The 25,841-nt window shown below is 45.5% G+C and overlaps 1 protein-coding gene across 1 annotated transcript; it reads left to right on the top strand.

Moving 5' to 3' along the window:
* The first annotated feature begins 2,355 nt into the window (after positions 1-2,355).
* Positions 2,356-25,474, top strand: Rbm47 (RNA binding motif protein 47). Its single transcript, XM_036201479.1, has 5 exons — positions 2,356-2,415; positions 17,712-18,871; positions 19,619-19,825; positions 21,772-21,974; positions 25,244-25,474. Exons 2-5 carry the CDS (start codon positions 17,743-17,745, stop codon positions 25,472-25,474), a joined length of 1,770 nt encoding a protein of 589 aa, XP_036057372.1. The 5' UTR covers positions 2,356-2,415; positions 17,712-17,742.
* The last annotated feature ends 367 nt before the right edge of the window (positions 25,475-25,841 follow it).

Here is a 25,841-nt window from a genome sequence, read left to right on the forward strand (position 1 = left end):
GGGTTTTATTTTATTTTATTTATTTTTTATTTTTTGGTGAGCAATCAGAATAGCAAATATTAAAGTTTTTATGAAATAAATTCTATTTAGACTCATTGTGGAAAGTCAGAGTTTCCTGGAAGTGTACAATTGAGCCTACATATTATACTTTAAGGAATTTTCTTACTTAAATAGCTATGACTACCCCCTCAGTGAACCTTCTTTCCCTATAGTATAGCATAAAACTGTGAATCCCAAGTTTCAGTGCATATTAATAATTTGCTTTTAGATTATAGAGTTTATGAGTCCACTTCTGAGATATTACATTGCTAAGGGGGAACTTTTACTGTTTTTTGTTTGTTTGTTTGTTTTTATTTTGTTTTTCGAGACAGGATTTCTCTGTGTAGTTTTGGTTCCTGTCCTGGATCTCACTCTGTAGACCAGGCTGGCCTCAAACTCACAGAGATTTGCCTGGCTCTGCCTTCCGAGTGCTGGGATTAAAGACGTGTGCCACCACGACCTGGCAAACTTTTACTATTATACAAAGTGGGAAACCTCGAAGTTGTGTGCAAATATATGGGCTTCATAAACATTTCCTATGGGAGATCTCCAGGTGAGCTGAGTACACATGGGAGCAAGGCGTAGGAGTCCACATTTCATTCTGCTGTCTTGACGCTGCAACTAATATTAAGACAGAATTTATAATTTACTTTTAATTTCCCAGGCTTTATCAAACTGTGATGTTGGATTGGTTATTATCCACCATGCAACACACAGGGCCATTCTTTTCAGGGTTGAGGAAAGACTGTATGCACCGAGAGGTCACATGTTAAAATGTCAGCTAATCTCTAATTTAAGGCTGTGGCCTTTTCCGCTTTGAGGAAGTCCTTGATGAGGAGGATTTGTATGACTGAGGATATTGATTGTGTTCTGGTAAAGCCGTGGATCCTGCAGAACACCAGCCATTCCAATAGAGATGTGGTTAAACAATCTTTCGTTTTAACTGGCTTTAGAGGCCAGTTAATCCAGAAGATTCCAAACTGTGCTCTGTAGAGCACAGAGCCTACAGAGCCCCCAGAAAGCCCCTTGGTTTTGTCTCTTTATTTGGCTAAATTTTTGGTGGAAGAATGCATATTGCAGCCAAAAAATGAAGAAACCAAAAGCAAACGACAGCAGCCGAAACAGCTCTTTAAAACCTAGTAATTCAACTGTATTTTGCACTTCAAACAAGTGAAGGGATTTGCATGAAATCAAAGGTCCAAGAGTCAGGGGGCTTGTGTCTATAATGCCCGCACTTAAGAGGCAGAGGCAGGGGAATTGCAAATTTCAGGCTATTCTGGGATATATTTATATTACATGTCTCTGTCTGTATCAAAGAAAATACTTAGACCAGGTCATAATGGCGTTAAAAGGCTAGTCTTCTAGCCTAAGTCTCTGTCTACCTCAAAGAAAGCACACAGACCAGGTCATGATGGTGTTAAAAGGCTAATCTAGCTCCAGTCTAGACCTACAGATATGGCGCCATACTGAATTTAGAAATATGGATGCATAAGCCATTTGGATCTTCCAGTAGCTTGATCAGGGATTCCAGTAGCTGTAAAGGCTGGGTTAGAATATATCTCCAGATATGGAATAAAGGAAGGATATACTGTAATACTGTTATCTAATATGTCTGTGTGTCTTGAACAGCTTAATTTGAACTTTACATTCTCTTCATTTGAATATTTTGTCCTATGACATCCAAGATACACCTAAAACCCAAACTAATACTTTTCACTTTTCATAACCCTCTCCTTAAAAGGAAAAAACCCTAAAAAATATATATCTTTTTTTGGCCAGAGTAAGCCACTCTCATTGGAGGTGGATCACAAGTGCCTTGTTCCCGTGGCAAGAGTGATGGTTTATTAATGGTGTCCAACATCACCTCACAGACCAGGTGGGAGGTACCAAGCTAGATATTTTTATGTACATATAAGGAGGTATGTCGTTGTTGAGTCTCTGGGCTGCATCTGTATACATATGTTTAAGTCATAGCTGCTTTAAAGATCAAAACACACCAAATGAAAAAAATTGGTAATGTTCCTGTCGCCAGTTCCCACTTCTTCAAGGGTAAGTTAGTGAGTTATGTTTCTTGTTTTTTGTTGTTGTTGTTTTGAGAACTTAAGACTAATGGTTTTTTGAGTAATTGGAGCAATGACAGTTTATTCTCTGAAGAAAACATCCTCAGTTTCTAGGCCCATGTGAAACCTACATTGAAATAAAGCAAAACAAAACATTTTCTAACATCTGTTGTTTTCTTCAACCTTTAGGGTTCACCTCAAAGGACACTTCAAGATTTGAACAGGGAAGTCCCACGCAAGCTGCCTGAAGCTGCCTGTCTTCTCTTGTCCTGCCTTCCACAGAAAGAACCAGGACCAGTCGATCTGGTGACCTTTAGTGAGTACACTTCCTGGAATCCTTTCCTTTCCTACTTAAGTCAGAAAATAATTTCCCTTCCTATCAAACAGGACATCTGCTGTTAGGCAATGTAGGCCTGATGTATGTTTACATGGTGAATTAGTGGTATATTACACATGACGATGAGTCACTTTGAGCCTGCGCTACAAACCCTTATTTCTTTGTACACGTCACGTCTTTGTGGCTTGAGAGGAAGACAGGTCTTCTCCTGTCTGCCTGTGGGAAGAGACAGAGGGTAACTCAGGCTGCTTACTCTCTACTTCTGACTTCTCAGAGAGTATTAGTATTTCCTCCCCTCCTTCCTGGGGGTTTGTTTGATGATTGCCGTTATAGTGAGTGTAAAATGGTGTATCCAACTGGCTTTGGTTCTTTCATCCCTAACGATCAAGGATGCTCCATATCTTTTCATGTGTCTTTTGTATCTTGGAAAGTGTGTGTTCAAGTCCCCTGTTCATTTGTTAATCAAGTTGCTTGTGTGCTTTGTGCTGAGTTTGTGGTTCCTTATGGGTTCTGGGCATTGGTTCTTCACCAGAATATGATTTGCCAATATTTTTCTCCTCACCATGGGATACCTTTTATCTCTGTTTATGGTGTTATTTGATTAACAAGATTCTGATTTTTTTTTTTCTTTTGCAATGCTGGGGATGAAACCCAGGGCCTTGTGCATGCTAGGCAAGTACTCTGCCACTGAGTTACATCCCAACCAAGTTTTAAAGGTGGTTTTGTTTGGTTGGTTTGGTATTTTGTTTTGTTTTGTTTTGCTTTGCTTTGCTTTGCTTTGTTTTTTCAAGACAGGGTTTCTCTGTGTAGCCCCGGCTGTCCTGGAGCTCAAACTGTAGACCAGTCTGGAGTCAAACTCAGAGAACCACAGGCATATACCACCACAGTCTGGCTGAAGTTTTTATTTTATTTACTTATCTAGAGACTGAGTATCTTGTAGCCCAGGCTGGCCCTGACACCTGATCCTCCTCTTACCTCAGCATATGGTGCTGGGATATGCCACTATGCCTGGCTCAGTTTTTTAATTTTGATGAAGTTTGTCTATTTCTCCTTTTGATACCTATGGTTCTGTGTCAAATCCATGAATCTTTCCTTCCATTTCCTTTTTCAGTTTGGGGGTTTAGATTTACATCTTTGGTCTCTGTGAGTTAGTTTTTATATATAGTTTAGGGCCAGGTTTTTTTGGAAAACAAGTACTCTTTAATCTAGCCAAATCTTGGATGAAGGCATGTGCCAGCCTGAAGTTAGTAACTCCAATACCTTAGATGCTCACACTCAACGTTCATCTGCATCATTTTTCTAGTACACTTCGGTCACCTGTCCCGCAGATGGATGAGAGAAGGCCGGGGGAGGCAGCTTGCTTGTGAACTAGCATATAGCAGGGATGTCAGCATTTCTGCCTAATGAAATCCCCAGCAAAATAACAGAAGAAGCTGACCATATTTAGACATGCTCTGCGCACACCCTGTGTGTGTGTGTGTGTGTGTGTGTGTGTGTGTGTGTGTGTGTGTGTGTGTGGTAGAAGGGTGCCTATTTGGCAGTGGAGGGAAAGAGAGAGGACACACTCCACGTGGTTGGGTAGTGCTGTAGGAGGGTGACTGACTGCACCATTTGCACAAAATCCAATGGTTCCTTACCCTGCATCCCAGAAACTAAACTAGCCTCCCCACAATACCATGGGCAGACTCTGTTTCCAGAAGTTTTCCTAGTCCAGTCTTGCTGTACAGAACCCACGTATGCTTCCAATATAAAATGAGAGGTACATCCAGCACCTTCCCTGGTAGAATCTGAGGAGGAAGAAAGCTGTGGCTGTGTGTACACTGTCCCCACCTAGTATCAAAGGTCTGCAGTAAGCTGACTGTTCTCTGTCGGGCTTGAGATAACAGCAGGGCTGCATTTATGCAACCCACAGTTACAGGATACTCTGTCAGAACAAGATTCGGTTAGACTTTCAACACTGGAACACTTGGCATGGGGAGTCAGTGTCCAAATTCCAAATCAGTTAGTGTTAAATCTGTTAACATAGTCTTTGGGACAGAGTTTACCAGGCCCACCCCTCTCCTGGTTTTCAAGGATTGGTTTACAAGGGAGAAACCGTTTTGGCCATCGTGGGTTTTTATTCTCCCTTTGCCATAAAAAGGGGATTTGGAAAAAGAAAAAATAGCTGAGCAAATTACATTTTCTGATTTTGCATAACATAAGATAGCCTGTGCTTTCTGGAGATAATTTATGAGACTAGCATAGTGCATTTCCCTTGGAAGTCTTTTCACAGGTGACTAACTGAGAGCACCCAGTACGTCCCTGTGAGCTTGAGCATGAATGGTTAGCTCAAATCTGGGCTATTTTTATTTGTGTGTTGGGCTTTCAAATGATGGATTAGCTCCAAGTGCACGCAGGGTAAGTAGAGAGCACGTGCGTGAGACGTGGCGTCAATCAACTCCAACGCCTGTTTCTAGAGCTCCACATCCCTGACAAACCACTTATCTCTTACCACCTAATGTGCCGTGCTTTTTTTTAATTCCACCCATATACTAAGTGTGTGTTTCATGGCGTTCTTTAATACTGCTTTACTTCCTAGAACTGTTAGTATAGGCAGCTGTCAAGCAAGCAACTTTTGCTGCCTAGGTAAGTTCTATAGACTGGAAACTGGTTCTCCTCACCCCTCTCTTCCCTTTTCTTCCCCTGTCTCTGACTTTCATAGCTTCAGAAGTAAACAAAGTTTGTTCTAAATGCCATGCTCATTTCACCTTCAAAACTCATTTATAGGGTGCTAGGGAAGTCCCCTGGTATCCACAAGGATGACCCCAGCTTAGACGGCTAGCAAGAGTGGAGAGGGTGCCTGAACTGGCCCACCCCAGTGATCAGATCCGTGAACACCCCAACTGTCATTAGAGAGCCTTTCTCCAGTGATTGATGGAAGCAGATGCAGAGATCCACAGCCAAGCACCAGGCCGAGCTCTGGAGGTCCAGTGGAAGAGAGAGAAGAGGGATTCTGCGATCAAGGGACATCAAGATCATGATGGGGGAACCTAAAAAGCAAACCAACAAACAAAACACCTCATTTAAGATATGAGCTTTCAGTTTTCATAGTCGAGCTCCCTTTACTGATCATGAACCACTGTATGGCCAACCTGAGGAGATTATTTCAACAAGCACTAAAAGCCAGTGGCTATGCGATAGCCACACAGCTCCATTCCTTCTTGTTGCTCTGGGTCCTTATTAGCCAAGGCGATGACAGTTGGGAGTCAGAGACAGCAAATGAGGGCCTAAGACGAGGGAGGGGCACACGAACCAGGAGAAGAAGCCAGGGTGAATGAGAAGGAAGACGATGGGATGTCTTGTGCCTTGTCCCGCCAACTTCCCCCAGCCTGGCCCCGTGTGTTCTCCCCTGGATGGAAACAGGGCTGATGGAGGACGTAAGACTGGGGATCTTGGGGGTTTTGTGTGCCCACACACAGGGGCATCTGTGAGCTTCTGTCCTGCACGGTTAGTATCAGATTAACCTGGGAGCTCCTCTCTGCAAGACCCCCCGACTCCGTGGCAGAGAACTCCGGAGCAGCAGCAATATTCCCAGCAAAGGCTGTTCCACCTCCATTCCGGGACATCCCCATCTTTCCATTGTCTTTCACTAGAATGTTTATTTCCCCCGTTTTCTTTTTACAGAGACTCTAGCAATACTGTCCTATAATACAGTGATAGTATTTGAAAATTATATTTTTACGTTTGTAATGTTTTAAATGTACTTATTTTATTATTTTGTATGCGGGAGCATTTTGCCTGAATGTATTTATGTACACCGCGCATGTTCCTAGTACCCATGGAGGTCAGAAGAGGGCATCGGATCCTCTGGAACTGGAGTTACAGAGTTGTGAGCTGACATGTGGGAGCTGGGGATTGAATCTGGGTCCTCTCTATAAGAGCAAGAAGTACCCTTAACTGATGAGCCACCTCTCCAGCTCAAGGAAATAATTAACTTCAAAAACATCTCACACTCAGTTTAAACACATTTTTTGAGATTTCACGTATTGCTGCTGTATTTACATTATTTCCAGCCATCCCTCCTCACCTCAAACTCCTTCCTGGACTCCTCCTACTTCCTCTCAAGTTTAGGACCTCTTCGTCTTGTTATTACACATAGATGAGACCTACTGAGTCCGTGCAGTATTGCTCAAGGTACATGGGTTTAGGTCTGACTGTTTGGGATTAGATAAGCTATTGGAGTTGTTTTGGAAACAGCTGATTGTTTCTACAGGCCACTGATGGTCTATAGCTCTTCTTCAGGCATGGGGCCTTGTGAAACATCCCTCGCCCACACTGGCATGTCAACTGGTGTTTTCATTGTGTGGGTTTTGTTTAGGCAGCCATGTTGTTGAGATTTCATGGTGCAGCTTCCCTGGTACATCGAGAAGGCGCCGTCTAGCAGCAAACATCCTGGTCCTCTGGCTCTCCCTGGTTTTTCTCTCCTTCTGGCAGTTTCTCTGAGCCTTGCCATTAAGGATTATGTCGTAGTTGTAACCCCACTCAGTAGTCTCTGTATTTTGGCCAGTGATAGATCTCTGTACTAATCTCCTTCTGCTGTTTAAAAGAAAGAAAAAAAAAAGCTCCATGTATACAAAAAATTATCCCTAGCTTATCCCTCTTTTTATGGAGAGTTCCTGGGGAAAGTCTCTTTCCCTAGGACACTTGCCTTAAAGTCATCGAAATGCTAGGGCATCCACATTAAACTATGTCAGCCCTGCTCCAGTGGGAGCAGATCTTACTTCATAGTTAGAACTGAAATGACTGTTGTTAACCAGACAGCACTAGAAAACACCTAAAACTGGGGCTAATGTTTGACTGTGTCGATCCACTCCACAGCCTTCATTTCAGGACAGGCAGCTGGTCATGTTTCTTCCAAAGAGACCTGTGAGATGCTTATAAACTACTGTTTCACAAGGTCAAGGTCATACTAGGACATGCTCCAGGGAGCATGTGCTCATAGACCACAGGACTGTAACGGCAGTCCATGTTTATACTGTGTAACTACCAGTAATGGAGTTCAAAGTGGAAGGACGGAATGCCACTGACCCACCATCACAGTGACCACCAGTTTATATTTGGGGAAGTTTTTTTTTTCCTGCATCTCTTGAAAGATTAATTTAAAAAACTTAAAAATATTCATTTTTTTCTTTTGTATGTGTTCTTTCTTTAAATATGTTTTACATAGCCAGTTTTAAAATTTTTAAAAAGACATCTGAGTCTATTGCTTTTGGATTGTCTGGTTTTATTTTAAATATAAAACGATATCACTGCCAAAAATTAGACATCTTTATTAAATTATAATCCCCAGTTTAGTTGTGTGGCTCAGTGATAGGATGTTTGCCTGTCATGTTTAAGAGCCTGGGTTCTATGCACAACACCATGCAAAAACACTTTTTTTTTTTTTCCAAATTAACTGTGATCCGATCATGAGCTTATTTGACTGTCTCAAGCCTCAATTTTCCATCCTTCAAAAAGGGAGCAATAATAGCTTGTGCTTATCTGGCTTGGTTTGGGTGTAGGCACTTGGCACATGGTGTCTCCTTCATCACACTTTGAGATATTGATCATTGTCGGCACTGCTCATTTTGAAGGTCAGAGGCACCGAGACTCTGGGTAAGTTAATGCCATCACACAGCAATATTGTTGGAGGGAACAAAACATCTCAAACTCAGGGAATCGGGGTTTCTAGCATTTGGTAGACTTTTGCAGGACCAGGCAGTCAATCATTGTGGCTTTGCAAGTCTGACAGTTTCTGCTACCATGATTTAACCCTTCCTCTGCTGCACAAATGCAGCCACAGACAATGCTAATGCCATTGTTCATGGCCATGTTGCAGTAAAACTGTGAAAATGGGCGGAAAGGCAAATTTGGCATCCTGGCCCTGGTTTGCTGACTTCTTTTCTAGAGCACCCTCTTTAAACTTCGACTCACGGAAATGTCATCAGAACTAAGAAACTTCCATTCGATGTCTTATACCCTTGGATTCAAGAACTGCAAGTTCACTAACCGAAGTGCTTGGTCGGGCGGCTCTTGAGATAATTCTCCAAGAGATTATTTCCAGTCCATCTCCTTTCTGGCAAGGAGGATTACCTGTTCTCTTTTACTGTTGCGCTGTATTCCACACGTAAACTAAGGACACTCTACAGCCACTGTTCCAGAAATGCTAGACATATGGAAGGAAACACGGGCCCCTGAGGTTGCTCACGGGCCTAACTGATTTGCTCATCAAATGGGATTTGCTTTTCATGGTTTTAATGAATTCTATAAAGTCCTTACAAATACATCAATGGTGATGTAATATTTGATAACATAGTTAGTTAAGGATAAATGGATAAGAAGGAAGGCATCTGTATCTGTAATCAGCCAGAGGTCTTTCTGAAATCATAGCTGGATCGTTTGACTTGTGGCCTGCTGTTGGCTATCTACATTATTAAGCCAGCCTGAGCTGTCAACACAATCAAGTTTTCTCAATGGATACATGTGACCTCCTAGTACTGAGTACTCATGCGCCTTGTGAGCTTCCTCACCCTGTTGCACTGTCCCCAGTACAGTGCTTTGTACAAAAACAGGTATCGATACTGGTTAGCTTGTCAAGATGGAAATGATAACCTATTCCTTTAACAAATATGCGTTGTTTTTTAAGTGCCAAACTTTGAGGATCAGAAACAGGTACAGACTCTGTCCTCTTGGAGTTGACATTTAAGTGATGGAGAAAGACTGAGGGAAAATGATGATAATCATACCTTGTCTGATGATACAAAGAAGGAGGATGACAGTGAGCCATCTCTCTCTGTTGCTAACCGTGGCTGGCAAGACAGAGAGACCTTTGCGTTTATCTTGTGCCATTCATTCTGAGGTTCTAGATTTTCTGTCTCTTTACAAATGGTACTCACAACATCTCCTGGGTACTTAGCAGAGTACTCCCTAAAAGCATTGACCAAATCCTGAGCAAAAGCATTATGTAAGAAGCACTGCCCTTTTCGCTTGAGGATTCAGCCGAGGCCTTCTAGCCATGCCCCAGCTTCATGGCCTCTGGTTTCCCATCGTCTCCACACAAAATAAGGGGTGTGTTTCGCCCCTGTCACCACCCAGCTCTATTTCCTTCACAACTGGGGTACACAGTATATCACCACACTGAGCTTCTTCAGTCCTTTGCATTTCAGCCCCTCGAGACAATTCCAGCACATTTGCTCATCTTTGGTTATGGTGTTCCCTCTGCTCTCCCTCTTTCTTGCTAGACTATGAACACAAAGACGTCACATGCCCAAGCACCTAGCACAGCCCAGTACACAGCATGTAGCCAACTAATGAGAGAATGGATAAATACTGTTTCCTCATCTGCTTCATCAAACCATTGCCATTGGAGCACAGAGGTTGACTCTAGTACCAATGAACTGACTGTGTTCCAAGACCACATTTTCAATGGATGTTCATAGCATGCCATAAAAAAATGTGACTCTTAATTGAGGCATATTATGTTATTAAAGAAGCCAGTAGTGAAATTTGAGAATGACCCATCTTGAAAACCAGATTGTCAGCAGTTCTGGAGTGTGCTAGAAGCAGATGCTCTCAATTGAAATGAGACACTGAGATAGCTTGGCAAGTCAGTCGCCTGATTTCAGATGTCTCATTTGTGGCCTGTCCGTCAGCCTGTGGTGACAGATTAGTCAGACCACAGAACGTGACAGTAATGTATGATGGTAGTTGTGACACTTGAAACATAAAATTGATAGCATTTCAGCCACATTATTCAATAAATAGTGTGGTATCACAGATACTGGCCTGTCCCCTGTCTGTACATGTCTCAGGCTTAGCAGTCCTGGAAATAAGAACCAGACCAAGGGTACCATGGATGGCCTGGTAGGGTGGTACATGCCTCTAATCCTAGAGGCAGGGAGATCAGTGAGTTCTAAGCCAGCATGGACTGACTACCAGGCCAGCTTGGACTACGACCCTTTGTAGCCTCAAGAGGGACTTGAGGTGGGTCGGTGGGGAACAGTTCAAAAGAAAGAAAAGACACCAGATTTAAGTCGAGGGTAGACATATAAAATAACAACTTCTATACTCATATACATACAGGCTCCGAGGCTCCGAGATGGATTTCACCGGTCCTTCTCCACAAAGAGCAACTCTGTACGTTCCCTACCCGACAGACTTTCACTGTCTGAAGACAGTCAGGTTGTCACAACATTGTAGGGTCACATGTTTGTGTATCTAGTGGGTAGAGGGTATGGATGATTCCAAACTTCCTATGATGCCAAGGGCATCCCCTCACAACAGCCGAAATCTTGATAGAGCTGCAGAAGGCTCAAATTCCTGCATTAAAACAAAACAAAAAACAAACCACTGCATCTCTTCAGCTACACCATTTGATAGAAACCAAGGCAGCATCTTTCTCTCTTCTGGCTCCTGCCTGCCAGTCACACCTTCTACGTTTGCCAACTCTGTCCATGGCTCAGGTCTGCAGAGCTAAAGTAAGGAGGGAAATGCTAAGCCTCTCCTACTGTTTGCTGATGGTTAGAGCACCTTAGCCCAGGAGGCGCATATGTGATGTGTGTGTGTGTGTTTGTTTCCAGCATCCCCCAATGAACTTAAGAATAAGTGTCTAGTGTGTAATGCCTATAAAGAGACCAAGATAATAGATTCCTAGCAGATATTTGTGTGCTGTGCAACTCTGGGGCAGAAATTCCCCTTTCTGGCAAGTAGCTTTACCCTTCTTGGGACAGACAGCTGGTGTCCCTGGGAACCCACAGCAAAATGCCTCCTTTTCAGGACTGTGTTGATAGAAATGCCTGGGAAAGTCGAGCCTCTGGGCTTTGCTTCTGTTTATCAAACATGGCTGTTCATTGAATGATGTCCTTTTCCATAACAAAATCTGTACCAGCATCAACATGGCCAAGCCCTCAGACACGAACTCTTCCTTGGTCAGGGGCAGCTAAAGGTAGAGGCCAGGATGTCACAGTCCCCTGTGTCTTCATCCTTTTAGGATTTTGCTTTTAGCAAGGAGACTCAGAAAGAAGTTTTTATGTGTGCAGAGGACAATTAGTGTAGTCAGGTGTGGTGGGGGGGTGCAGAATGAACTTGTCCCCCGCTTATTGTTTGGGCTCCTAGGTAAATTCCTAGTCTGTGGCCTGGTTTTGAGTGGGACTCCCTTTTCCTTCTTAAGTCTTAGGACAGACAGACGTGCCCTGATGCCAGAGCCCCGAGAGTGGGAGTGTCCTGTCCAGTGTTTACTCCAGTGGGTGGTGGTGACTTGGCACTCAGTGAAAAGCTAAATGCCACATGGCAGAGACCTTCTGCAGAGGCTAATCTTTCTTTCCTGGTTTCCTCCTGGTTTGTGGGGACCTCTTTAAACTGACCCCCTCCACCTTTTCTCTTGTCTCTCTTTCCCTCCCAACCCCATACCCCCCCCACACACACACTCACACGTCATCTCTGTCATCCAAACTGACTTTGAACTCTTAGTAATTCTCCTCCCTCAGCCTCTTGAGTGCTGGGCTTACAGGCATGAACCACTTAATCCAGTTTAAGTGACATTCTTCCCAACAACAATAGCAGTTGCTAATCTTTCCAGCATGTTGTGAGTCAAGTGTCTTCAAACGTCATGGAGTCTTCCCAGGTAGCTGCTGTCTAAACCACCTTAGTGGTGAGCATGGGAATGAAAGTCAGAACTCATAGATCAGACCTAGAAAGAGTCACACACGTGACTGGAACTCATAGAAAGTACACATTCATAGTTTAACACACACACACACACACACACACACACACACCCCTCACAGAGCTATGAACCAAAGTTAACTGTCCATCCAAGTAATTCTAGAGTAAACTCTGATCATGAAGACTGGTTTTTGAACACTGGAAATATGTCTAAGTATATTGGCAACCTTTGCTGGAGGAGTTAAAAGCTAAGCTATGAATGAAAGCTACTTTGAACCAAACTAAAAATATAATTCGAGTCTCTGAGGATTTCTGCTGTAAGTGTACCTTGTAAGTGCAAATGTGACCAAGAACAAAAATTCTAACAGAATTAGCAATAGCTTAATTTGAAAGTGTATTTTCATGCACTTGCAGATGTCAGGCTGACCAAAGGAATTCCTTCAGATACCCTGCCATGCTCACTTGATGCTGGCAGCTCTTCCCCCCCCCGCCCCCCCAGTGAGAAGTAATGTGTTTTCAGCATGTGCAAAGGGAGCGTATGTTGGGAGGGTTCTGCCTCCCTGGGAACCTGGCATCCACGGGGATGCTTGCACCGTTCATATCCAGTGTGGCAAGTCTCTTCAGGTTCTTTCTGGAACAGCTTCTGCAAAGTGCTAGTCTAGCCAAGGGTTAGGTGAGAAACAGCTTTACACCTGGATGCCTGAGCCACATCACCGGTCGCGAATGGCACAGCCAGCCAGCTTACCTGTGCCGAGAAATGGCATCTGGGAGGTTGGTAGACCAGTCTCCGCCAGAACTCACAGGCTAGGCTTCTCACGTTGACTGGTTTAAAGCTGGCTCTAGGAACCTTTTGCTTGCTTTCCTGTAAACACCAGACTCTTACACAGGGCCAGGATTCCTACTCACATTCCAGTTCAGTTTTCTAATGGTGACATTCTTCAATCCCTTTTTTGAGGCTGTGCCCTAGACGCCCCTCACATACCATTTAATCGACTCCATTTCCTTATAATGACAATCATTTGGAGCATCTGTCTTGTGAGCTCTGAACCAGGCTGACACCATTTCTGATGTTCATTACCTTAATCTACTTAATTGCTCTATGCCTCAGTGGTGTCTTTGTAAGGTAGGGACCCTAATCAGATCCCCTGTAGACATGAGGACTGGAATGAGTCACAATACGTCCGCACAGACAGAGCACAGCACCCTGCCTGCTGCACAATAGGCTTTGAAGAGGAGTCTGTGAAGTCTGAGTTTACAGGGTCTCCCCCATGGTACACCCCAAGAGGAGCCAAGTTGGACTTTGCTCTCTCCATGTATTTCGTGTGCTCTGAAACTTGACTTGCTCTGCCTGGTCCTCTGAAACATTGTTTCCTGCTGTGTAAATGACCTTGAGAAAGTCCATGCTGTTTGTCTAGAATATGGATTCTAGGTGGGTTTTTTTGTTTGTTTTTGTTTTTGTTTTTGTTTTGTTGTTGTTGTTGTTTTTCCCCCTCATAGGCAAGGGTCAGCTTCTGGAGTCTATCATTGTGTCCACACCTCTACCTTAAGCAGGGATCTGGTCATCATTCACCATTCAGTATGTGTCTCGGACACTTCCCTGTACAGCGTGCTATTGTGTGTTCTTGCTTGCCTTTCTAAAGAGAATATTCTAGGATATTTTTGTTCTTTTGTTTGTAGACAGGCTAGTCTAGAAGACGTGATCCTCTCCCTCAGCCTCCTGGGTGCTGAGGTTATAATTGTAAGCTGCCATACCCAGTCCAAGGCTAATTTTTAACTTCTCTTTCTTTTCTTTTCTTCTCTTCTCTATCTATCTATCTATCTGTCTTTTGTTTTTTTGAGACTGGGTTTCTCTGTGTAGTTTTGGTTAATTTCTTCACATTGCAATTAGAGGAACCAATGTATCACTCCAAATAGGAAACCTTTGTGATAAGGCACTGTTGGCAACTAACTCGCAAGCATGGAAGCACAAAGTAAACAAGATAAATAAACAGAAGGAAACCCTACCCAAAGATACATTTTGAGTTCTTTGTAGGCAGGGGAGCAGGCATGTGTGCAGAGGTTATGGGACAACCCACAGGGTTTGGGCTTCTACACCATGTAGGTCCCAGGGACAAACCAGGTCGTCAGGCTTGGTGACAAATGCCTTACCTACCCACTGAACCATCTCACTAGTCAATATAAGATATTTTTAAAAAAATGAGAAAATGTGCCTTTAAAAATCACTAGATTTCAAATAAAAACTGGTCTGACTTCTCACCAGAACTTGAATCAAAGGTGATAGATATCTCATTTCCCGAGCTATTGCAGTGTTCTGGGCATAGGATGAAGTTCCTTATTGAAGATGGGCCTGGTGTGGTGAATGCCTGTGGACTCGAAGCACTGACAAGGCTGAGGCAGGAGGAATATGAGTTCAAAGCCAAACTGGACGCCAGGTGGAAGTGTCTACACTAACTGCTTTTCTGTTTCTGTGATAACATTACCAAGGCAACTTGAAAAAAAAATTGGGGGGGGCTTACAGTTCCAGAGGGCTAGACTGTTCCATGATGGCTGGGACAGTGTGGCAGCAGGCAGCAGTCTAGGAGTCTGGAACAGCAGGCTGAGAGCTCACATCTTGAACCCTAAAATACTAAGTGTCCCAGGAGACTGGAAGTAAGGCAAGACCTTAAGCTCTCCAGGAAGGCCACACACCCTAAACTGCAGCAGACAGACCTCCAGCTGGGGACTAAGACTCTGAGGACATTTCTCACGCAAGCCACCATAGTATCGAGTATATATTAGCTCATTGATCGTGGTAAAATTAATACCACCATTAGGATTCCCAGTTACAGGTAAGGAAAGTGGTTCATACAATAGCTAAGTGTCCTCCTAAGTCAAACAATTAGGAAGGGTTGACCAGGGCTCAACCATGCTGCCTGAGTACAGGGACCCCCTCCAACCCTGAACACCCCACTACTCTTGTTAAAGCAAATGAGCCAAAAGAGGGCTGTATTGGCCAAGTTGCAAATACATATCTCTATTTTAAGTGTCGGTATAACTGATTTGAGGTTCTTTCTTTTTTTTCTTTTTGAGACAAGGTCTCATTCTATATGTTGACCTCAAACCTACAATCAATCAATCCTCTTGCCTCTGCATTGTGAGCACTGGAATTATAGATGTGTGATGTCTATATCTCAGCTTTCTTCTCTCTCTCTCTCTCTCTCTCTCTCTCTCTCTCTCTTAAGTTTGTGACACTGGGTATTGTACCTAGGGCCTCTCACGCCTGCTAGTCAGGCACTGTCCAGTGGCCTGTACATCCTTAGTCACTTGAATTATTCTTGAATTTTCCCTAAATAGTCTCATGCTCAACTCCTAATTCAACATTTAAAAAATAAACAGTGTTCCTGGTTCTAGTTCAATGATGAAACCTTAGGCTATCATTATTAAAGGGACATTTTTACCAAGCATGAGAATGTGTTGGGGTGTTTATAATACGAAGCAGTGAAGAAGAAGAAGCCGTGCCTCAGACAGCAGCCCACAAAATAGAGAAAGGTGGAGACAGTTTTATGGTGACTATCGTTAGGGGACACTTAGCTATGACCCTTGTTTCTTTTTCATTATTATTTTAATTTATGTGTATGGGTGTTTTGCCTGCATGTATGTCTGTGTACCATGTGCATGCCTGCTGCCCACAGAGGTCAGAAGAGGGGATTTTGGATCTAGAACTGGAGCTATAAACAGTTGTGAGCCACCATATGGGTGCTGAGAATCAAATCTGGATCCCTTAGAAGAACAGCCGGTGCTTTTAACTGCTGAGCCATCTCTCCAATCATTTCTTGACTTTTCTATAGAATTCATTTGTCCAATAGCAAGATAGATTTCACTGTTTAAAAGTTCATGCAGAGCCGGTGGTGATAACACATGCCTTTAATACCAGCACATGGGAAGCAGAGGCTGGTTGACCTCTATGAGTTCGAGGCCAGCCTGATCTACAAAGTGAGTTCCAGGATAGCCAGGGCTACATAACCTTTTCTTTACACAGATATTGCATGCAACTTTTAATAGCATCATTACACTATGCTCTCTGAATGAAAGTAGACACCATTCAGCTCACTGCCACCCATGGCTACTTAATTTAAATAAAAATTTTAACTTAGTTTCTTAACTCCATTTAAGCTCTATTAGTCACAGGTGGCTAGTGACAGCTTTCCTATCATCTCCTCCAAAATTGTATTGAGTCAGGTGTGGTTGCTCTTACCTACATTCTCAAACTCAGGAGGCTAAGGCAGGAAGGTTATGAGATCAAGGCCACACTTAGCTACTTATGAAGACTGGCTCTTTTTTCTCTTTCTCTCTCTCTCTCTCTCTCTCTCTCTCTCTCTCTCTCTCTCTCTCTCCTTTTTAAGCTGAGGATCGAACCCAGGGCCTTGCACTTGCTAGGCAAGCGCTCTACCACTGAGCTAAATCCCCAACCAGAAGACTTGCTCTTTAGCACAGAACAAAATAAAAGCAGAAGTTGGGCTTGGTTGATGGTTCACATCTGCAATCCCAGCACTCAGGAGGCTGGAATAGAATTGCCATGAGATCCCAGCCTGCCCAGGCTACAGAATGAGTTCCAAGTCATCTAAGGCTAGCATGAGTGAGACCCTGCCTAAATAAATAAACGTTGTTTTGCACACAGCACAGTTGTGAAGAAAGACTATGGAATCTGGAGCCAAACGCCTAGGTTCCTGTGTGAACTGGAGCAGTTTACACAACTTCTGAGTGTCTTGGCACACAGCAAGCTTAGATGAATGTCAGTTACTGTGTACAAAGGCTGAGAAGATGAACTAAGATGCAGATAGATGTCAGTTCTTTGAAACCCGGGGTGTCTTTTCCCATAGAAACAGTGCTCCACAGCTTCCTGAGTTAACCTGACTCTTTATGGACTGAGCCCAAATCTGCGAATGATTCATACTAAGATTTTGCCTGAATATTGTAAAAGCCTGACTAGTTACTAGGCCAGCTCCACAGCAGCGGAACCATCCCATTTCCTGTTGAAAACTTCAGTACGCACAGCTCAGTTACCACCTTGTAAGAAAACATCACCTTGAAGTTTACTCTAATAATCATATTGCTCTAGATCTGGAGACAAATAGCTCAGTGGTAGAATGTTTGCCTAGTAGGCCCAAAGCCCCTAGGTTCCACCCCCAACAACTCACACACCACAGTGGGGGATGATTATGTCATTCAGTTTCTTTATGTCATTAGTGCAGAGAAAAGGTCTGCCTTTGAAAATAAATAAATAAAAAGACTGTGCACGCCAAAGAAATAAATGAGATTTGCAGAGTATATAGCGAAACGAAATCAGAGTTGGCATTGCCGGGGTGAAAGAAAAAGTCATTGCTTGCTTGCTGCAAGAACTAGGATTTTCCCCCTAAGATCACAGCAGGTTCTCACAGCTTGACTATTTTAAGACCTCTTGCATTTCCACGGCGGCCTCCTCCACCTAATATCTCAGTTCAGCACCCCATGACCTGCCTATTCACACGCATGCCTCATCGAAGAGTGTGAGCAGAGACAAAGGACCCAGTTCATGCCTGGTTCCCGACTCACACTCCCCCTTTCTCTTTTTACAGGCTTCTGCCAGCCGTGGATGCCTTTGAAAGCATGACCGCAGAGGATTCCACCACAGCCATGAACAGCGATCCAACAGTGGGATCTTCCGCCAAGGTGCCAGAGGGCGTGGCGGGCGCGCCCAATGAGGCTGCCCTGTTGGCACTGATGGAGCGCACCGGCTACAGCATGGTACAGGAGAACGGGCAGCGCAAGTATGGTGGACCCCCACCGGGCTGGGAGGGCCCGCATCCCCAGCGAGGCTGCGAGGTCTTCGTGGGCAAGATCCCGCGTGATGTGTATGAAGATGAGCTGGTGCCTGTGTTTGAGACGGTGGGTCGCATCTACGAGCTGCGACTCATGATGGATTTCGACGGCAAGAACCGCGGCTACGCCTTCGTCATGTACTGCCACAAGAATGAAGCCAAGCGAGCTGTTCGTGAGCTCAATAACTATGAGATCCGCCCGGGCCGCCTGCTGGGCGTCTGCTGCAGCGTGGACAACTGCCGCCTCTTCATCGGTGGCATCCCCAAGATGAAGAAGCGAGGGGAGATCCTGGAGGAGATCGCCAAGGTCACCGAGGGCGTGCTCAACGTGATCGTGTACGCCAGCGCAGCAGACAAGATGAAAAACCGAGGCTTCGCCTTCGTGGAGTACGAGAGCCATCGCGCCGCAGCCATGGCGCGCCGCAAGCTCATGCCGGGTCGCATCCAACTGTGGGGCCACCAGATCGCCGTGGATTGGGCCGAGCCGGAGATCGATGTGGACGAGGACGTGATGCAGACAGTGAAGATCCTCTACGTGCGCAACCTCATGATCGAGACCACCGAGGAGACCATCAAGAGGAGCTTCGGCCAGTTCAACCCAGGCTGCGTGGAACGGGTCAAGAAGATCCGCGATTACGCCTTCGTGCACTTCACTAGCCGTGAGGACGCCGTGCACGCCATGAACAACCTCAATGGCACAGAGCTGGAGGGCTCCTGCTTGGAGGTCACGCTGGCCAAGCCTGTGGACAAGGAGCAGTACTCCCGCTACCAGAAGGCAGCCAAGGGCGGTGGAGGCTCAGCGGAGGCGGTAGCCCAGCAACCCAGCTACGTGTACTCCTGTGACCCCTACACGTTGGCCTACTATGGCTACCCCTACAACGCGCTCATCGGGCCCAACAGGGACTACTTCGTGAAAAGTTAGTGGAGACTCTTCTCTTGAGGGCCCCCTGGGTGTCCAGCCCCCATAGGCAGGGGTGTCAGATTGGGCATGGCTGCAGTTTACTAGGTCCTACCCACTGAGGTTGAGGTTCTAAGTGCTGACTCACAGTCACTATTGTAGCATTGAGAGAAACTTCCCTCTGGGCGATCAGTCAAATCGTCGGGACACTTTGTCCCTTGCTAACCTATGTGGAGCAGCTCTGCCTATCTCTTGGAGCTTAAGTTAAATTCTGCTTCTGAGGCCGGTCATGGTGGTGGCAGGGGGAGGGAAGAGGAGTCCCATCTGAGGGCAGCCTGGGTTAACTGCTTCTGAAGCTATATCTTAAGGTGTTGGTTGGCGAAGTCATGGTTCCTTAAGATCACTGAGGACGGAGGACCATGCATGACACACTAGAAAACATAACCTAGGTTCAAGCTTGTTCACAGGCTCTGTCGTTTTTTTTTTTCTTCAGCCTGAAACAAGGAAGGAGGCAGGCATATCCCTTTCCAGATCTAACTTTTTTACGCTCATCGCTGAAGTTGCCATCACAACCCTGGGAACTCACCTTGCCCTAAGCAGGCAGATTAGAATGATGGAGTATACCAAAATGGAATGCCAGAAGCATCTTATTAGCCCTTTCGGGCTGGAGTTGTGGCCACCTGCCCCTTAGACAGAGAGCAGACCAAAGGCCCCCGGACCACCCCTGTTGCTGGCTCATGCTTTTTTTGTGTTGTATTATAAGCAGGCAGCAGCATAAGAGGCCGAGGGCGAGGTGCCGCTGGAAACAGAGCCCCGGGGCCCAGGGGTTCCTACCTTGGAGGATACTCTGCTGGCCGTGGTATATATAGCCGGTATCACGAAGGCAAAGGCAAACAGCAAGAAAAAGGATATGAGCTTGTGCCAAATTTGGAAATCTCTACTGTCAACCCAGTTGCCATTAAACCTGGCACAGGTCAGTATAAACCAGGGCAAAAGCATCCTTTGGCCTTGAACCCCAACCCTCTCTTTCAAGCGAGTCCAGTCTTCCTGGCTCTCAAACCCATCATCTGCACGTGGATTCTTCTCCCCTTCTGCAAAAAAAAAAAAAAAAAGAAGGTCTGTGTATCATGCCTCCCGCCCCAACCTCCCATGCCCCGACCTTCTAGAATTTAGGGGAATGGTCTCGTTCACATTTGGTTGTCAGGGAGTTTTTCAGACAGGTGACCCACCTGTCTGGCTGTTTCTCTGTCTGTGCCCAAGTAGGGCAGAGTCAAGAGAGGTGAGGAAAGGTGGAAGGGAATGAAGACCACTGTGGTCGGACAGACGCCAACGCTTACAGACGAGGCGGAGGTGAAGGGTTTTACAACCGGTCAATAGAGTTAAAGTAGAGCTGCTCAATCCAGTGAGCCAGGGGCCTGGACCTTTTTGCTTTTACCACCAAGCTCCACAAACTTACTGACCAATGTTGTTGGCCCCTTGGTCACCCACTGGGAGGAAGGGAAGGATAAGCTTCAACTGTGTTTAGTGAGCCTGGGAGACCCATTGTATGTAGAATCTGCATACGCTAACCTCTGAACTTGTGGAGAGTTCCTTCCACGGATAACCAGAACGGATTTCTCGCTGGCCTCTTGGCCTCACTGAGGGAAAGAGGGAGAGCTTTCGGAGGTCACCTGCTCCTTTGCTGGTTGCACACTTCTTCTCCCAGGTTAGAGGCAAGCAATTGGTATGTTTGGAACATAGGTTTAAAGTGTTGAAGGAATCTAGTGGTAACTGGGGAAACTCCTTCCATCATTGCAATACAGTGGCTTCCAGCCCTGCCTTAGAAGTGCCCTTGGCACTGAACAGTCTTTAGCCATGTGAGGTCCCGTGCCCTGGTGTGGAGAGTTCTGTGGGATGGTAGCCGGAACGATGCAGTTGTTCCGTACAGCCCCCACGTGACTTCAACTAGTCGCGCTGTCTGGACCTCTCATAACATTTAAAGTCACATTTCTGTCCTTCTGAGAGACAGCAGGGCCATGCTAACGTGCCTGGGCACAGGACTGGTGGAGATTTGGTTGGGAAGGCAGGTAAAGATATTTGGTTAAGATTTTAGATTTTTTTTTTTTTTTAATTGAATGGCCAAGTCTTTGTTTATCTTCTGGCCATTTTGTCTCTTTACCTTTGACCGCATCCATCTTTGTAGAGTAAACGTGCTTGCAGCTGGGGAGGAGACAGGGATGAAAGGATTCCCTCTGTGTACATTCCGTGTTCCCGCTTACTCCTGCAGCACACACAGCATGCCCACACACAAGCTTCCCCCAAATCGGGGCTAGCATCTCCTCCTTTTGATCTCTTGATATTGCACACTGACACTCAGTAACTCTATCTGTTTGAATCTCTGCTTGAAGCCGTTCCTTTGGACTCTGCTCACAGAGATTATTTGAGTTGGCAGGTTCGAGTGAAAAGCCAATTACCCGCCGCTTCTCCTCTCTACATGGACATTAGCACATTGGGGGTTTTTCCATTTCCTACTCCACACCCCCCAGTTAGATCCATAACACTAACAGGAAACAAGGTGGGGAGGATGTACTCGCATCTCCAAGCTGTCAGAATGATCTCTCACCTCTCCCTGCTTCTTAAAAAACATCGTGAAAGTGCAGAGGGCTTTGGTGGTGAGTAACGAGAATTGGCAGACCTCACACTCACTCACACTTGTTAGGAAATGTCAGTGCAGAGGCCTCTCACTCTGAATGCTCCCTGCACGGTGATCTGTGGAAGAAACTCCATCCCGACCAGGTGCCAAGCCAACTAGAGCAGGGTGAATGTATGTGCAGAGGTGCAGGGCTGTGAACCGCGATCTTACAAGAAGTACCAGCCAGTGAAAGACCCTCCTCGGTGATGGCCAGTGACAAACCTGTCTTCTTCCTCCTTCTCTTGCAGTGGCCATCCCCGCCATCGGTGCCCAGTACTCCATGTTCCAGGCAGCCCCAGCCCCTAAAATCATTGAAGATGGCAAGATCCACACAATGGAACACATGATCAGCCCCATTGCTGTGCAACCTGACCCTGCAGCCGCCGCTGCCGCTGCAGCCGCCGCTGCCGCTGCTGTCATTCCTGCCGTGTCCACGCCGCCACCTTTCCAGGTAGAGTTCTTGCCGTGGCCACTGTCTTCATATATGGGGCCTCTGTCAGTCACAGACTCATTAGTATTTAGCACTGAGAATATGTGAAATAACAGGAAAGAAATGTTTAGCTCTAGGAAGATTTTTTTTTTTAAGTTTGGTGTATGTGTGTGTGTGTGTGTGTGTGTGTGTGTGTGTGTGTGTGTGTATGAATGAGACCCGTATGGCTCAGCAGCTAAAAGTGCTGGCTTCCAAACCTGATGGCCTGAATTCAATCCCCAGGGCCCACGTGGTAGGAGAGAAACAGCTCTAACCCCCCTGTGATGCACAACAGCCCCCACACACACATACACATAGGCACAAAATATGTCTATATGGACATGTAATTCATGAGATTCTTTTTCCAAGATAGAGTTTCTTTGTGTGTAGCCCTAGATGTTCTAGAACTTGCTCTGTAGACCAGGCTGGCTTTGAACTCACAGAGATTTAACTGCCTCTGTCTCCCAAGTGCTGGGACTGAAGGCCCCGTGCACCACCCCAGCCCAGCAGTTCATGAGATTTTTAGAGAATGGAGTAGATACAGAAATCCTCCTCTCCTCCAGCAGTGTCTCACGCTGTGGTTGCCCTCTCTTTCCAGATTCATCTTATCTTTTTGCCCTTTTACCCTAGTTGGCTCATAGTCGCTGACTCTCCTTCCCCTCATCTCTTCTGCCTCCCCTCCGCCTGTCCAAATACCCTCCCCTGTGCCTCTCATCGGTACACTATTCTGTGGCATAGGACTGCCAGTTTGTTCTTTCTTGGAAAGCTGCCCTCCAGGTCTAAGTATCTTCATTGTGCGGTGCATGGAGAAGGCATGTTGCTGAGCAGGAAGAGAAAAATCTGAAAACTATTTCTCTCTGAATAAGTGAATCGTAAGCAGGAATGCCCCAGGTCAACTCCGAGCGAGAAGCATTCACGATATGAGCTTTGAACAGCAGAAATTCCTGTCTGTCCCAGAGATCACCTGTCATTTGAGCAGGACTAGGGTTCTAGGATCCATGTTTTTGTACAAGTGTCTCAATGATTTTCGAATGCCTGGCATCTGAATCACCTGCCCTTTCCTATGCTAATCTAAGTCTCGACTGCTTGATACAGAAAGGGTTAAACCAGTTGGGATTATTCACGCATCGGCATGTTACTAAGTAATTTGTTTTGAATTTAAGGCCTTTTTGTTTGTTATGTTTTGCTTTTGAGATGGGGTTGAAAGATGTAGCCCCGACATATCCCACAACTCAAGATCTCTTAAAAATAATTTTTAAAAATGTCTCACGGTGTCTAAAGTTTTAGTGTAGAGGGTTGGAGAGACGGCCCAACAGCTGAGAGTGTGTACTGCTCCTTCAGAGGATCTGAGACACAGTGTCACTATGTATCCCTCAACACACACTATATAGACCAGGCTTGCCTGGAATTCCCAGAAATCTGCCTGCCTCTGCCCCCTGAGTTCGAATTAAAGGTGTGCACCACACCAGGCCTTGACTAAGGGTTTTGATGACTTAATAAAGTCATTCAGATAAGCCAGTAAGATCCATACTTGGAAGACCAGAGTCTCTTGGTTAGGCTTGTGATCATTACTGTGGCTATTTTTATTACAGTTAGAAAAAAAGATTCTTAAATTAGAAGTTCTTTTGAACATAATTTTGTGAGTCTGATTTCTAGATATTGTGATGGAGAAAACTAGCTAGATAACTAGCTTATAATGAATCTAAGAATTCAGGGTTGGGGATTTAGCTCAATGGTAGAGCACTTTGCCTAGCAAGCTCAAGGCCCGGGTTCAATCCTCAGCTCCAAAAAAAAAAAAAAAAAAAAGAATCTAGGAATTCCAGTATTGGGGAAGAGGAGGCCAGGAGATGAGGACTTGAGAATCATCATTGAGATACAGTTCATTGGAGGCCAGACTGCTCTACGTGAAACCCTGTCTCAAAACAATGAGGGGAGATCTAGGAAGCAGAGTACCTGGTGGCACAGGCCTGTAACCCTAGTTACTTGAGAGGAATGAAAGTTCAAGGCTTACCTGGGCCACAGAGCAAGTTCAAAGCTGTTCTGGATGACTTAGATCCTATCCCGGAATAAAAGGTTAAATGATGATGATGATTTTGATGATAAAAGGTTAAATGATGATGATGATGGTAATAATAATAATAATAATAATAATAATAAAGCAGGAGAGAGCTGTATTGCTCATTTGCCTAGTATGGATGAGGTGTCCTAGGTTCATTCCCCAACACTGAAAAGGAAAACCTAGGAAGAGCTTGCTTTTTAAATGGATTTTTCCGTTTCCTATATCTTAGATTACAGATTCTGAAGGTAGGGTAAGGCTCAGAGAAGAAACCAGCACTGAGTTCAGGTCATTCTGTGGAACAGAAGGGACACCAAGTAGTTTATTCACTGTGTGGTGTTTTATTGTTACCCTAAATCCATGACACAGCCTTAGATAAATGTTGACCCTCATAGTCTTGCTCCTTGCCATTAGTTATGGAAACTTGATGTATTGCACTTTTAAACAGAAGGAGGGACTTCCCAGGAAGGGTTAAAATTAGTGTTCTTAAGGTAGATTCCCAGCAAACCCTCCCCCCACACACACACCATTACCTCTCTTTGTGAACTGTCCAAAGGCAGTGGCCAATAGACGATCCCAGCATGTTACAACTCTGGAGCAACCCTACAGCCTCCCCCTTTGACACAGGTCTGAAGGCTGAATTTGAACACGCCAAGTCCCTCGAAGATGACTTTTTTTTTTTTGCTTTTTTGAGACAGGGTTTCTCTGTGTAGCTTTGCGCCTTTCCTGAATCTCACCCTGTAGACCAATCTGGCCTCGAACTCACAGAGATTCGCCTGCCTCTGCCTCCCGAGTGCTGGGATTAAAGGTCTGCGCCACCACAGCCGAAGACATTTTGCTCTGTTTAATCTCCTGCTTCAGCAAATGCCACTCTCCTTTCTGCCTCCCTACCTAGACCTCTTCTACCCGCCCCCCATCTTTTCTCCCTCTTCTGGGGGTGCTCATCTTCCCTCCTTCCCCCCTGGGGTGCTTATTGTCCCCCCTCCCCCTGGGGTGCTCATCTTCCCCCCCTGGGGTGCTCATCCCCCCCCATCTCCCCTCCCGCCTGGGGTGCTCTCTTCTCCCCCTCCTCCCCCGAGGGTGCTCACCTTCTCCTGCTCATCTTCTCTCCCTCCCCACTGGGTGCTCATTGTTCGAGGAGATGATGAACCTGCACAGGCGCGCTCAGGAAGGATTTTTTTTCCCTCTCTCTCAGGGCCGTCCAATAACTCCTGTGTACACCGTGGCACCAAACGTTCAGAGAATTCCCGCCGCCGGCATCTACGGGGCCAGCTACGTCCCCTTCGCTGCTCCAGCCACTGCCACGATCGCCACACTACAGAAGAACGCTGCAGCCGCCGTGTACGGGGGCTACGCCGGCTACATACCTCAGGCCTTCCCCGCTGCTCTCCAGGTGCCCATCCACGACGTCTACCAGACTTACTGAGACCCGGGACCAGAGCCAAGGCAAGCCACCAAACGCCACTGAAGGAACACTTTATTATTTATGAAGAAAGAACGTGTTGGATTGGCACACGTGCGAAACCTGCAAGTGAAGAATGTTATTGAATATCACACTGAAATATTTTATATCCATGAAGTTTTCACTCTTTTTTTTTTTTTTTTTTTAAAAAAGACTTTTCAACTTAGCAGGCCTGCGTTCCTACATTTCTGAGAGACTTGCAACGCCTCACGCCTTAATACCATCTTTTAAAATTTGTACTCTCTACTGCGTTTGTACAGAGGTTTGGTTTTGTTTTTTAAGGATATATTTTCAGTATGAAGGTTATTTTCTTAACTTCTGCACTCCAGAG

This window comes from Onychomys torridus, chromosome 10 (assembly GCF_903995425.1).
Source record: "Onychomys torridus chromosome 10, mOncTor1.1, whole genome shotgun sequence".
Lineage (NCBI taxonomy): Eukaryota > Metazoa > Chordata > Mammalia > Rodentia > Cricetidae > Onychomys > Onychomys torridus.

Coding starts and splice junctions, on each gene's coding strand:
- Rbm47 (XM_036201479.1), top strand. CDS start 17,743: ATGACCGCAGAGGATTCCACCACAGCCATGAACAGCGATCCAACAGTG. Junction 19,826..21,771: donor TGCCATTAAACCTGGCACAG/GTCAGTATAAAC, acceptor CTTCTCTTGCAG/TGGCCATCCCCGCCATCGGT. Junction 21,975..25,243: donor CCACGCCGCCACCTTTCCAG/GTAGAGTTCTTG, acceptor CCTCTCTCTCAG/GGCCGTCCAATAACTCCTGT.